Here is an 11,624-nt window from a genome sequence, read left to right as displayed (position 1 = left end):
GTTGCCAAGAAGTAACATAAGCAAGAAGTAAACCTTGGCTATTTTGCTAAGCCACTGAGATATGGGGGATTGTTTTATTACTGAAGCATTACCTAACAGAAGTTTGTTGGTATAGGTGTCTTTAAATACAGTGTCATAAACTTTGAAAACCACTTTAATAACATGGTACAGCGCAAATCATGCTTAGTGAGAGTCTCTATTACTTTATACCATCCCCGAACAAGTACTTACTTTTACTTAAGACAAAGGCTCGAAAGTGCTTGAAGCTCTGCAGGAAAGACCATGAGTCGGTCGGGGCATGGCTTTGGCATTCAAATAGTTGCATACGATTTGGTGCATAAACGTCTAAAGAAATATATTCTTTTTTGTTGCTCCTTTTTTAAATTGAGAAAATCTTTTAAATCTATTTAAATCATAGTTGAGAAACTAAAGAATATCAGTTTGAAGGACACCAAATTACAAGTCATCTTGGAGGCAGGGGGCAAATAGCTTGGTCTAGCCTTCCTTATACAGCTCATATCAAAAGGGGGCTATTTTTGGTGGAATTTCAAAGTCACAGAGGTTGAGAGACAGTCTCCTTGACTGGGGAGAGACAATATATTCTCTTAAGGGCAATTAGAGAACTTTAAGAGTACACTGTCAGTGGGCTTCCCTGGTGGCGCAGTGGTTAAGAATCCACCTACCAGTGCAGGGGTACAGGGTTCAAGCCCTGCTTCGGGAGAAGCCCACGTGCTGCGGAGCAACTAAGCCCGTGTGCCACACTACTGGGCCTGTACTTTAGAGCCCATGCTCGGCAAGAGAAGCCACTGCAATGAGAGAAACCTGGGCACTGCAACTAAGTGTAGCCCCCGCTCTCCACAACTAGAGAAAGCCCGCACGCAGCCACGAAGACCCAATGCAGCCAAAAATAAATAAATAAAATAAATTAAAAAAAAAAAGTACATTGTCAGGTGGGAACTGTAACTAGAGTCCCAAATATTTATATATTTACTTGCAAACTAAGAATTTATAAGAAACGTTCTAGAATTGTGACTTGATAAAACATTAACAGAAATATCTATAGTTTTTTTTAAAACCTGGATTTAGTTGAAGCTAGGAAAACACATTTTAAGGTGATAAGCAGTTACTGTATCTATAAAGGTAGAAGATATGAATAATCCTTTAGACTGTTTCTTTTCTTTTGTGTTAGGAAGCCTACCCAATGGGGCTCTCCAGTTGCACAAATATAAAATAACACCCACTTACCTTGGGAAAAATTATAAAGAAAGCTCCTTTCTGACCGCAGATATTTTAGACTGAGAAGCTGAATATATTATCAGTACTTGGGCATGTAAATCATTGTTTCTGGCAAACACATGCTATACCACTGCAAAATTATTATGGGGGATTAGGAATGTATAGACAGAAATACTTACCTCTATATGGATGTAGATATGTTTTTGCGGGGATGTGTGTTCCTGTTTAAGCTGTCTCGCACTATAACAGAAACAGATCCAGGAGACCACATAAAGGATGTTCAAACTTGTTTTTCATCACTAACTAGAAGAACTGAAACTGGAAAAAGAAAAATGTACTGGACCATGTTTGGCTGATGAGGTTCAACCTTGACTATGCAGTGAGAAGGTCCTACATGTGGTATTAATTGCAAACAATCCAGACTTTGGAAAATATATCAATGTTGGCCCATAAGGAGGCAGAGGGAGAGGTTATATTCCTGCAGAAAAGAGAGGGAATTCCTTTAGAAGCAAATATTCTCATTCTCAATTGTCTTATATAAAGATAGATCCCAAGACAGGAAATGGAGACTCTAAATTAAGGGAAAGAACTCTTCCTCCCCTGGAGTCTGGATACTACAAAACGTAGAAATTAACTTGGAAGGAATTGCAGCTGGTGAGCTCCTGACCACATGGAGGCAGGTGGGAGCCAGACAAGGAAGGATCCCATGGGCATGGGTCTAGACTGTAGACTACACAGGTATCCACATCTAGTAGTCCTCTGGGGCGAGTGGTGGTACTAGCACCAGCCTGAAAGCTGCTGGGCTCCCAGAACTGTGGAACACAATCTGCAAATTTTGGAAATTTATCTACAAATTCCACAGTGAGTGGACATTAACAGATACTTAGAACAGAACCCGTATGGACTCTTTGCATACGACATCGCGTCAATGCAAGAACAATTACAGAAACCTGCACTCTTACGACGAGCAATTTTGAGTCAACGAGACGACAAAAAAATGCAACCGGTTGGAACAGAGCAGCACCTTCCCCCTGGGCTGGGCAGGCTGGCAGGTTACCTTAGCATTACACTATAGTAATGGCTGCTGGAGCATGTGTAAGCAAAGTATCACTGGAAGAAGTGTACTATTTATGTTTACAACTATTAACAATATATTACCCATCAAAACACCTACTAGAGAAAGAACATGACAAAGCTGAACTTATAAATTAGGTTTAGGCAAAAATTACAAAAGCAGGTTTTTCCCTCTCGGCCAGAGGTTGGCAAACTTTTTCTGTAAAGGGCCAGGTATTTTAGGCTTGTGGGCCATGTATTCTATGTTGCAACTACTCAACTCCGCAAGCAAATTTAGAAAAGTAATTCTGAGAGTTTTCAGCTAATCTAACTTTTAAAACAATAAAGGGGGAAAAAACAGTCATACTCTCAAAATTTCAAATAAAAAAATTTTTATTGAAATTATTTCTAACATACTTGACAGCCGCATTAACATATAATACCATTACTACTACTGCTACTAATAGCTAACACTTATATAGGGCTCATAGTATAAGATAAAATTGCCAAAAAAGATAGCATTGTTAGCAAATAAAGGATATCTGCCATATTTTTATTATAATTCTTTAAACAGCCATTTACTCCAATTAACAGATGTACAATATGATTTGGTGTTTTAATTTTTTGAAAGAAAATGCCTTGAAATCAAAAGCACCTATGTTTAAATCACTTCAGTTATTACTGACTTAACATTAATCAACCGAAGATGAATCTGAATAATCATAAATGGATGGATAAAATTAGACAGAAAATGTGCTCAGTAAATGGATACTGCATGTAAGAACCAATACATGATGTGCTCAGTAAATGAATACTGAATGTAAGAACCAATACATGATGTGCCTGGAATTCTTTAAAAACTCTCATCTCTTCTGCTGCTAACCAAGTAGGATAGTGCTAGAAACTGAATAAATCTGTTGAAATAGTGTCCCTTTTGGTCAGCTTCTCACTGAAAAATTATCAGGGTCTTCTCTTTTTTTTTTCTTTTGGCCGCACTGCGCATGTGGGATTCCCTGACCAGGGATGGAATGATGGAACCCATGCTCCCTGCAGTGGAAGGAAGAAGTCCTAACCACTGGACCTCCAGGAAATTCCCAGGGTCTTCTCTCCTTAAATTGAAAGCTCAGTTTAAAAATATGTCATTGAAGGATGAGCTAAAGCAGCGGTCCCCAACCTTTTTGGCACCAGGGACCAGTTTCGTGGAAGAGAATTTTTCCGCGGATGGGGGGTCGCGTGGGAAGGTTCAGGCGGTAATGCGAGCAATGGGGAGCGGTGGGAAGCGGCAGATGAAGCTTTGCTCACTCGCCTGCCGTTCATCTCCTGCTGTGCGGCCTGGTCAAGAAAAGTATCGGTCCTCAGCGCAGGGGTTGGGGACTCCTGAGCTAAAGGACAGACAAAAAAGTACATGCACATATACTCATAATTTTGGAAACCACCAAAGAGATTTCAAGGACTACCAAAGATCCTCTATGGATCTGTTGAGGAGCAAATTAAATTTGTATTTTGGGATTACTAGAAACATTTGTAAAATACATTCAGTCAACTTTCAGAACTGAAAACATGCCCTTCTGCTAAACAATCTATTTTTTTAAATTTCAAAGGCACTTTGGATTTTGAACATACTGTGTTCCTTTCTTTACTGTGACTTCCGGGATGGCCACAGGCAAATTTGCAGTCCATCTCTAGGAGCTCACCAAATTATTACTGCAGGCATTTTGTGTACTAATCTTATCGATGCCTTCACTTTAATCCTCCTCCCTTATTTTCCCCATGACTTATCCATCCAGTTTTAGTAATGTTTTATGGTATCTCTGTAAACTGCCTCACATGCCTGGGGATAGGGAGTTGCAAATAAATACATAATATGAAAAAAATCATCCTTACACTTAGGGTGCAGATCTGTTTTAGCATATTGATAACTGCAGGGTTGTTGTTGTTTTTTTTAATTTGAATTCACCACTAATATTTAAAAACCCCAGCATTTCATATAAAAATCTAGATTTCAGATGTCACTGAGGAAAAAATGTTAAAAGTTCTTATCTCCCTGGACCAGCATGCTACCAGGATCAGTCCTGAGCAGCAACTGTGGTCTCCAGTGGTCACAGTAGTACACATTCATTGTGCTCATTCATATTACTTGAGAGGCCTGGTAATGACTTCAAAAAAAAGGAAGGAACTTCAGGATTCTGCAATACACAGAGACAGGAGCGCTTTTTCTCATTCTGTGAAAGCAGCTGGAGAAATAACAGGCACAATTCATTCTGCAACCTTCACTGGACCTTTCCGCTGCGTTGGGCCTAGCGATAGGCTGTTGAAGAGAGAAGCAGAGGTCTGGGTCCTGGGTGGCAGGTACCACCAATGACTGGTCAGAGCACGAATCACCGCCACTAGCACAAGGAGTGTTTAACTGAGCTATATACAAAGCTCGGTTCTGAACCAAAGGTGGAACGGTACTTTAGTGTAGTCTATTTACTAGGGAATCTAAGCTGGGTTCCCCTCCATGAGACACTTACGTAAGCAGCCCACGGCCAGTTCGCAGGAGATGCGGCGGAAAGACAAAGTCACGGCTTGGCTCTGCATTGAATCACAGGCAACGCAACTCCTGAACTAGGCGCACTCTCCTAGGACGCCCCCGTTTCCGGAGCAACCGCCCGGTCCCGCCCCCTTAGGCTCCGCCCCCGTGAGTCTTTCCCGCCAAAGGCCGTTAACACCGCAGAGCATGGTGGGACAAAGCTCTCGGCTAGGTTTCACCAAATCCTTTCAGGGCGCCGTTGCTTTAAGAGACCCATTCCTGGGGAAACTGATTATTCTTTAGGACTCGACAGAGATTAATAACCCCTTTTATGAGGGCTCTGTATTTAATCTTTACCACTCAGCCGGTCACTTCATTCGCGAACCTCTCCACAAAATCGGGAACGCGGGAACTTTTTTTCCCTTCGCGCGGAGGGTGACGTCGCGCGTGCGCCAGCGTCCCTTTCGCAGCACCCGTTACGCTTCTGCGCGTGCGTAGTGAGATCGAATAGCTGCTTCCTCCCGCTTCTCTTCCTCCCTCCCCCCCATATCCGTGCGCCGAGCTGATAAAGGCGCCATTTTGGAGGGGCCGCGGGAGACGTGGTGTAGCTGTGGGCTCGCTCTGCTGTTCGCTAGGCTTGGTGGGAAGACCTGTTCTCGAGTCCGCGCCTTTCGTCGCCGCCATGTCGGGAGGTGGTGTGATTCGTGGGCCGGCAGGGAACAACGACTGCCGCATCTACGTGGGGAACTTACCTCCAGACATCAGAACCAAGGACACTGAGGACGTGTTCTACAAATACGGTGCTATCCGCGACATCGATCTGAAGAACCGCCGCGGAGGACCGCCCTTCGCCTTCGTTGAGTTCGAGGACCCGCGGTGAGGCGGTCAGGGTCTTGCTGCCTTGAGGAAATAGGTTGGAGTAGTTGGGGAAGGCTCCAAGGCCTTCACATAGAGAATGGGGAGGTGGGCTCTGAGGTTGGGAGCAAGACGAATCGCCCATGCAGGAGTGGAGTTGAGGAGCCGAGTCGTCGAGGCTTCTCTTGTGGCTGGGCCCTCCGGACGTCCCCAGAGCCGACTCGCAGGCTCGGAGCGGGAAACTGAGGCGCCGAGGGCTGCCGTAGTGGTCGGCAGCCTGGCGTGCTTCTGGGTGGGGGAGGGGCCATTCCTATTATGCAGCGCATGTGGGCTCTTCCACCCCAGGTGCGCATGTGCGGGGGGCCGCTAGCTCTCCGACCGAGTTAGCCGCCCCTCCCGGTCCTTTTCCTTACCCCTTTGCTCTTCTGTGATCACGCAGGGATGCGGAAGACGCGGTGTACGGTCGCGACGGCTATGATTACGATGGATACCGTCTGCGGGTGGAGTTTCCTCGAAGCGGCCGTGGTACAGGCCGAGGCGGCGGCGGGGGTGGAGGTGGCGGGGCTCCCCGAGGCCGCTATGGCCCCCCGTCCAGGCGTTCTGAAAACAGAGTGGTTGTCTCTGGTGAGTTGACCGTTCCGTGCGAGTTGATGAAAGGGGGCAGAAACCATTTTAAAGTTTTCCTTGCGTGACCAGTTTGACAAATGCAAGTTTTCATGCCAGGTCTTAAATTATTTTAGTCCTGTGGGTGAACTTAGTAAACAGGGATTGCTGTATTTGAGATTTGTCAAATTAGGTTGCAGTACCTAGAATATGAAGATCCTTACTTTGCGAATAATGTTGGGCTCTTGATTCCAGAATCTTAACAGCTCCTTAACCTAGGATGTTAAAAATAATTGTTAATCTTAAAGTAATCTTTGTTCTAATGTAAATTTTAAGTTTAATGTGAACTTTAGGATAATTGGTTTTGAAAAAAATAACTTTTTCAGGACTGCCTCCAAGTGGAAGCTGGCAGGATTTGAAGGATCACATGCGTGAAGCAGGTGATGTATGTTATGCTGATGTTTACCGAGATGGCACTGGTGTCGTGGAGTTTGTACGGAAAGAAGATATGACCTATGCAGTTCGAAAACTGGATAACACTAAGTTTAGATCTCATGAGGTAGGTTATACACTTATTCTTTTCTTTGGCCAGAATTGGATACAGTGGTCTTAACAGTGGAATTTGAAGGTAAGATTCAGGCAAGGGTGTCCGAGTAAACCCAGTAAAGTGCCTCTGGTTTAAGTTACATTGAATTCAGCATGCCTGAAGACAGGTGAAAGCTTAGATCTTTCAATCGAAAGTTCTGTCTATTCAATAGGGAGAAACTGCCTACATCCGGGTTAAAGTTGATGGGCCCAGAAGTCCAAGTTATGGAAGATCTCGATCTCGAAGCCGTAGTCGTAGCAGAAGCCGTAGCAGAAGCAACAGCAGGAGTCGCAGTTATTCCCCAAGGAGAAGCAGAGGATCACCACGCTATTCTCCCCGTCATAGCAGATCTCGCTCTCGTACATAAGATGATTGGTGACACTTTTTGTAGAACCCATGTTGTATACAGTTTTCCTTTATTCAGTACAATCTTTTCATTTTTTAATTCAAACTGTTTTGTTCAGAATGGGCTAAAGTGTTGAATTGCATTCTTGTGTAATATCCCCTTGCTCCTAACATCTACATTCCCCTCATGTCTGATAAATTGTATTTTAAGTGATGTCATAGACAGGATTGTTTAAATTTAGTTAACTCTCCATGCTCTTCAGACTGTGATATTATGTAAATGTCTATTCTGCTCTGGTTTGTGTGAACTGGGTTGTTGGGGGTGTTTGTGGTTATCTTACCTGGGGAAGTTCTTATGTTTATCTTGCTTTTCATGTGTCTTTCTGTAGACATATCTGAAGAGATGGATTAAGAATGCTTTGGATTAAGGATTGTGGAGCACATTTCAATCATTTTAGGATTGTCAAAAGGAGGATTGAGGAGGATCAGATCAATAATGGAGGCAATGGTATGACTCCAAGTGCTATTGTCACAGATGAAATTGGCAGTATTGACCTTATACTAAAAGGCAAGGGTTTAAAATGATTGTACATCTACCTTAAAACACTTGCAAACATCTTATGCAGTTACCTTTAGCTACAATTGCTTTGCTCTTTAAACCTTGGCAATTGTGGCAAAATTACGTTGCCCATTTTGTAACAATTTATTTTGCTCCCTACCCTTTTTTGTTTTAATAGGGACTAATGTGGGAAGAACTGGCTAATTTGTCACAATGCTTAGTTACAACTGTTAATGTGTGACCTGCTGTTGGTGTACATGTGGGTACAGGGTGTCTTTAATTCCAACCGGATAGAGTATAATATCAATACTGCTAAATCTGCATGTCCTCTGTGTGACTGATATAGCGTTGCTACTTCATTTTTTTTTTAAGACAAAATGAAAGCAAAATATAGAGTTCCAACGTATTGGTGTAGATAATCTAGTTGGGAATACTTTTAAGTCTCACCTTCCCCTTTAAACTAATATTCATAATTGACTCATATGTTTAAAACACTTTAATTTACAAATTAAATTACAGATGGGAGCATTAGATTTAGTTTAGACTTAGGTGGGTAGCAATACCAGTAAACTCAACTACATGACTTTTTGCAACCACAAAACCTGTAATACGCTGTACAGTAACAAGTGTTGGCATTATCAGTTGAACTGTAAATATAAAATGCTTCTTCCAATTAGTCTCTATGATGATTAAGTTTCTAAAATTTATCTGAACACCATTCAGAAACTTGTTTTGGGGAATTTGATAGTTATTGATGTACATCTGTTAAACTGATGACAGACATAACTCATCATTCCCCAGAAACCTTTTTTGATTACAGTATCTAACATTTTGCCTCCTCTTTTTTGGTTTTGCTGGTTATAAAGGTTTGGATTGGAGAGGGCTCACTGGATCCCAATCCTTGGAGCTGGATCATTGGATTCAAATCATAATGTGGATAGGATAGGGAGGATGAATTACAAGGATTCATGGAGCGGGATCAGATTACCAGGAACATAGGAGTGGATTCCTGCCCCAACCAAACCGCATTCGTGTGGATTTTTTTTTTTTTTTTTTTTTTTTTTTATTCAACTTAATTGGCTATTCCAAAGATTTTTTTTTTTTCCTATTTTTGACGATTGGAGCCCTTAAGATGCACGATGGAATTGTGTTTTGCATTTTTTGGTAAAAGGAGCAAAGCGAGGACCTGGAGATATACGCTGGAGCAATCTCCTTGGAAGGATTCAGCACGAGTAGATGGTAAACATTTAAAGGGGAAAGGGGGGGTTTGTTTAAAATAGTAAAACAGTAAGTCACTTCTAAATTTAAAGAAAACAAAATTGGAGTTGAAGACTAAGTAGGTTTCCAATTGGCTATTGCCGTTTTTCTTTGAAAAAATAAACATTTTTTTAAAAAAACTGCATGGTTGTCCTTTTTCCTCTTGTAAGAATTTTTACTGGTTGACTAGTCTCAGTTAATACTTTAAATTGATAAGATTCCGATTCTTGTGTTTATGTGTTAGTAAATTAAAGGTTCTTGAAAGGACTTTTCTAATAAATGCTATTAGCCATCTGTTAATTGTTGTAAAAAGTCTTCAGGGGAAGATAAAAAATGAGAATAAGGCAATTGTGTATGTAATATGGTAAGTGAGGGGGTGATCTAGTCTCTGAAGGATAAGTTTCAGAGCTTTGATTTAAAAATGTTGAAAAGCTTATAGATGCTGCTTATTTTGGGTGATCATCTAGACAGCATAGGGTTTTGTGCAAAATTGGGTGAGGACTAGTAAATTAATGTTGGTGTTAGCCTTTGAGTTTCTCAATAAAACTAAACTCATCTAAAAAATTGGTAAGTTTTAAATTCAGCACAGATTAGGATTCTTAACGTAAATTACATTTTCTGTTCGAAGTGTGAATAGCACACTAGAAGATTAACTGCTTATTTGAGTAAATCATTGCTAATAAAAAGCTGGGCATTCTTTAGAATTTTGCCTTGGAAGTCTTCTCAACCATAAAGTTATTCTGTATCCAGAACATACCAAAGCAGTGATTACATCTTGTAGTCTACTGGTTTTTGTATCTTTACCTGATAGCCCCTTGGTGCTAAGTTTTCAATTTAGAGTTGGGGAGGGGTTTTTACTTAGAATTCCTAATCTTCTTATTTCCTGATAGCTAGTCACAACCATCAAACCATTCTTTTTCTACACCCAGAAGGTAGCTAAGTCGTAACATTTCCCTTGGGTGTTAATTATACTTGGAAGCAGAATTTTAAGATTGCTGTTCAATTGACGTAATTTCAAACCTAGGAAACACTAGAAATTTTGGTAGTAGAGAAAATGGGCCCAAAGGGATTTGCATAAGGTCACCCAACGAGTACATTTAAGTGAACCTTATGGAATGTCAAGAGGAAGAGGAGGGATTTTGGAATGTCAGGAGGAAGTTCAAAATCAGGATTCCATTTTAAGTATTTAAGCAAAACACTTGGTATAGATTCATTAAGGGAGTAACTCTAGTTATGTGAGAATTCAAAACAACTGTTCAAGAGCAGACAGGCACGTAAAACAAGTTCTGTTTCATCTGTAGAATATACAATTGGTATTTTTTAATGGCTAATTTTGGAAAGATTAACATGAGCTAGACTTAAGCAAGCCTGGGTTCATTTGCATTCATTGAATATTTTGGAAACAGGACCAAAATGAAAATTGTCATCGCTCAAAGTTGGCAAAGTTAAGTTGCCATCACTTAAATTGCTTTTAAGCTACGCTGAAAGATGTGCTCTACTACAAGTAGTTCCAACCCCTGACTGAAGTGAGGTAGAAAATATTACTTCCCTGGTATATAGGCTATTTAAGATTAGAGAGGACTTAACTGTATGAAAGGTAGAAGGATGCAGGTTTTCCAGTTCAGTAAGACCAGACAGCTAAAAGCTGTAAGGGGAGAGGCAGACTTGCTGTTTTTCAGTCTTAGGAAATGGACCTTAAATCTCTACCTAGATTAGCAGCTATTAGAAGAAAGTCACACCCTTTTGGAACTAAAAAAGCTGTCTTGGATTTTCCCCTTTTCTCCCTATTTATGTCCCCTTAGATATTGTAGGGAGCCTATAATTAGTTTATTATTTTCTAACCAAGGAAAAACTTAAGTCTCTAAGAAGCAATTATTTTTCATAACGTCAGATTGAGTAACCCACCTTGCTGTTCAGCCCACATCCTTCTGGAAACAAAAGGTAAGAAACCCATTTTCTGATTCCTAATTGTTTGGGATCTGAATTTTATTAATTTAAAAAAGATACTCTTTGGAATATGGACAGATTTCCCGCATTTAAAATGTTTTTTCCCCTAAATTTTATAGTTTAATAATATATTCCATTATTCGTGTATCCACGCATAGTGCTTAAGTTCCATATGATTCTAGAATTTTAACTTTCTCAGTTTTGTCTTTGAAATATATTTGCTCATTAGGGCTGGTGTTCTTTTTTTCAAGTTTCTGTGAAGATGAATTTCTTGTGTGTGTTTTTGCTTATTGTACATGAAGTTATGATGAAATTGCAAACAAGTTATATGTCTGTATTTACCATAAATAGTATTAAAAGGAAAGAAACTCCATTAGACTGAAGTTCTGTTATAACCATCCTTTGGTTTAGCTTATTTCTGTCATGGTATGAAGAATGCAAAGGCAGAAAACAGGTTCACAATCTCTTATCCCAAAACTCCAAAAACAAAGTTCTTTGTTGTGGAGCAAATTGAATATAAAATGTGACCAAAATCGATGCCTTTGTTTTGCACTTAACTGTGACTGAATTGTCTTCCGGCAGAAATATTGATGTGTCAGTTGCCATAGGTTTTGCTGAGAGTGTTACGTGATAAAGGGTCTATATATGATATATGGTATATATATGCACTT

At 40.7% G+C, this 11,624-nt stretch overlaps 1 protein-coding gene and 1 long non-coding RNA gene across 4 annotated transcripts; one reads left to right on the top strand and one right to left on the bottom strand.

The window, feature by feature from the left end:
- Nucleotides 1–230: 230 nt before the first annotated feature.
- Nucleotides 231–5,016, bottom strand: LOC112408050 (uncharacterized). The gene is made up of 3 exons (XR_003004872.1): nt 4,803–5,016; nt 1,416–1,476; nt 231–268 (listed from the first exon to the last, which is right to left on the bottom strand). It is a non-coding gene; the product is annotated as an uncharacterized LOC112408050 (long non-coding RNA).
- Nucleotides 5,017–5,363: 347 nt separating this feature from the next.
- SRSF1 (serine and arginine rich splicing factor 1) lies at nt 5,364–9,149 on the top strand. 3 transcript variants are annotated; one of them, XR_003004871.1, is made up of 5 exons: nt 5,364–5,677; nt 6,096–6,280; nt 6,646–6,818; nt 7,580–7,698; nt 8,616–9,149. XR_003004871.1 is itself a non-coding variant. In XM_024757566.1 (4 exons), exons 1-4 carry the CDS (start codon nt 5,484–5,486, stop codon nt 7,616–7,618), a joined length of 591 nt encoding a protein of 196 aa, XP_024613334.1. In that variant the 5' UTR covers nt 5,364–5,483; the 3' UTR covers nt 7,619–9,149. The 3 variants fall into 3 exon arrangements, 2 of the variants coding, with proteins under 2 accessions (XP_024613334.1, XP_024613333.1); XM_024757566.1 differs by having other exon boundaries at nt 7,580–9,149; XM_024757565.1 differs by having other exon boundaries at nt 7,018–9,149.
- Nucleotides 9,150–11,624: the final 2,475 nt, after the last annotated feature.

This window comes from Neophocaena asiaeorientalis, unplaced genomic scaffold (genome assembly GCF_003031525.2).
Source record: "Neophocaena asiaeorientalis asiaeorientalis breed wild unplaced genomic scaffold, Neophocaena_asiaeorientalis_V1.1 scaffold327, whole genome shotgun sequence".
Lineage (NCBI taxonomy): Eukaryota > Metazoa > Chordata > Mammalia > Artiodactyla > Phocoenidae > Neophocaena > Neophocaena asiaeorientalis.
The sequence above is the reverse complement of the archived record's forward strand: the minus strand, read 5'-3'. Positions and strand labels throughout refer to the sequence as shown.

What these genes read in the sequence shown, in the direction of transcription:
- SRSF1 (XM_024757565.1), top strand. Translation starts at nt 5,484, where the DNA reads ATGTCGGGAGGTGGTGTGATTCGTGGGCCGGCAGGGAACAACGACTGC. An exon ending in GTTGAGTTCGAGGACCCGCG is followed by an intron (nt 5,678 to 6,095) that starts GTGAGGCGGTCA and finishes GTGATCACGCAG; the next exon opens with GGATGCGGAAGACGCGGTGT. An exon ending in CTAAGTTTAGATCTCATGAG is followed by an intron (nt 6,819 to 7,017) that starts GTAGGTTATACA and finishes TCTATTCAATAG; the next exon opens with GGAGAAACTGCCTACATCCG.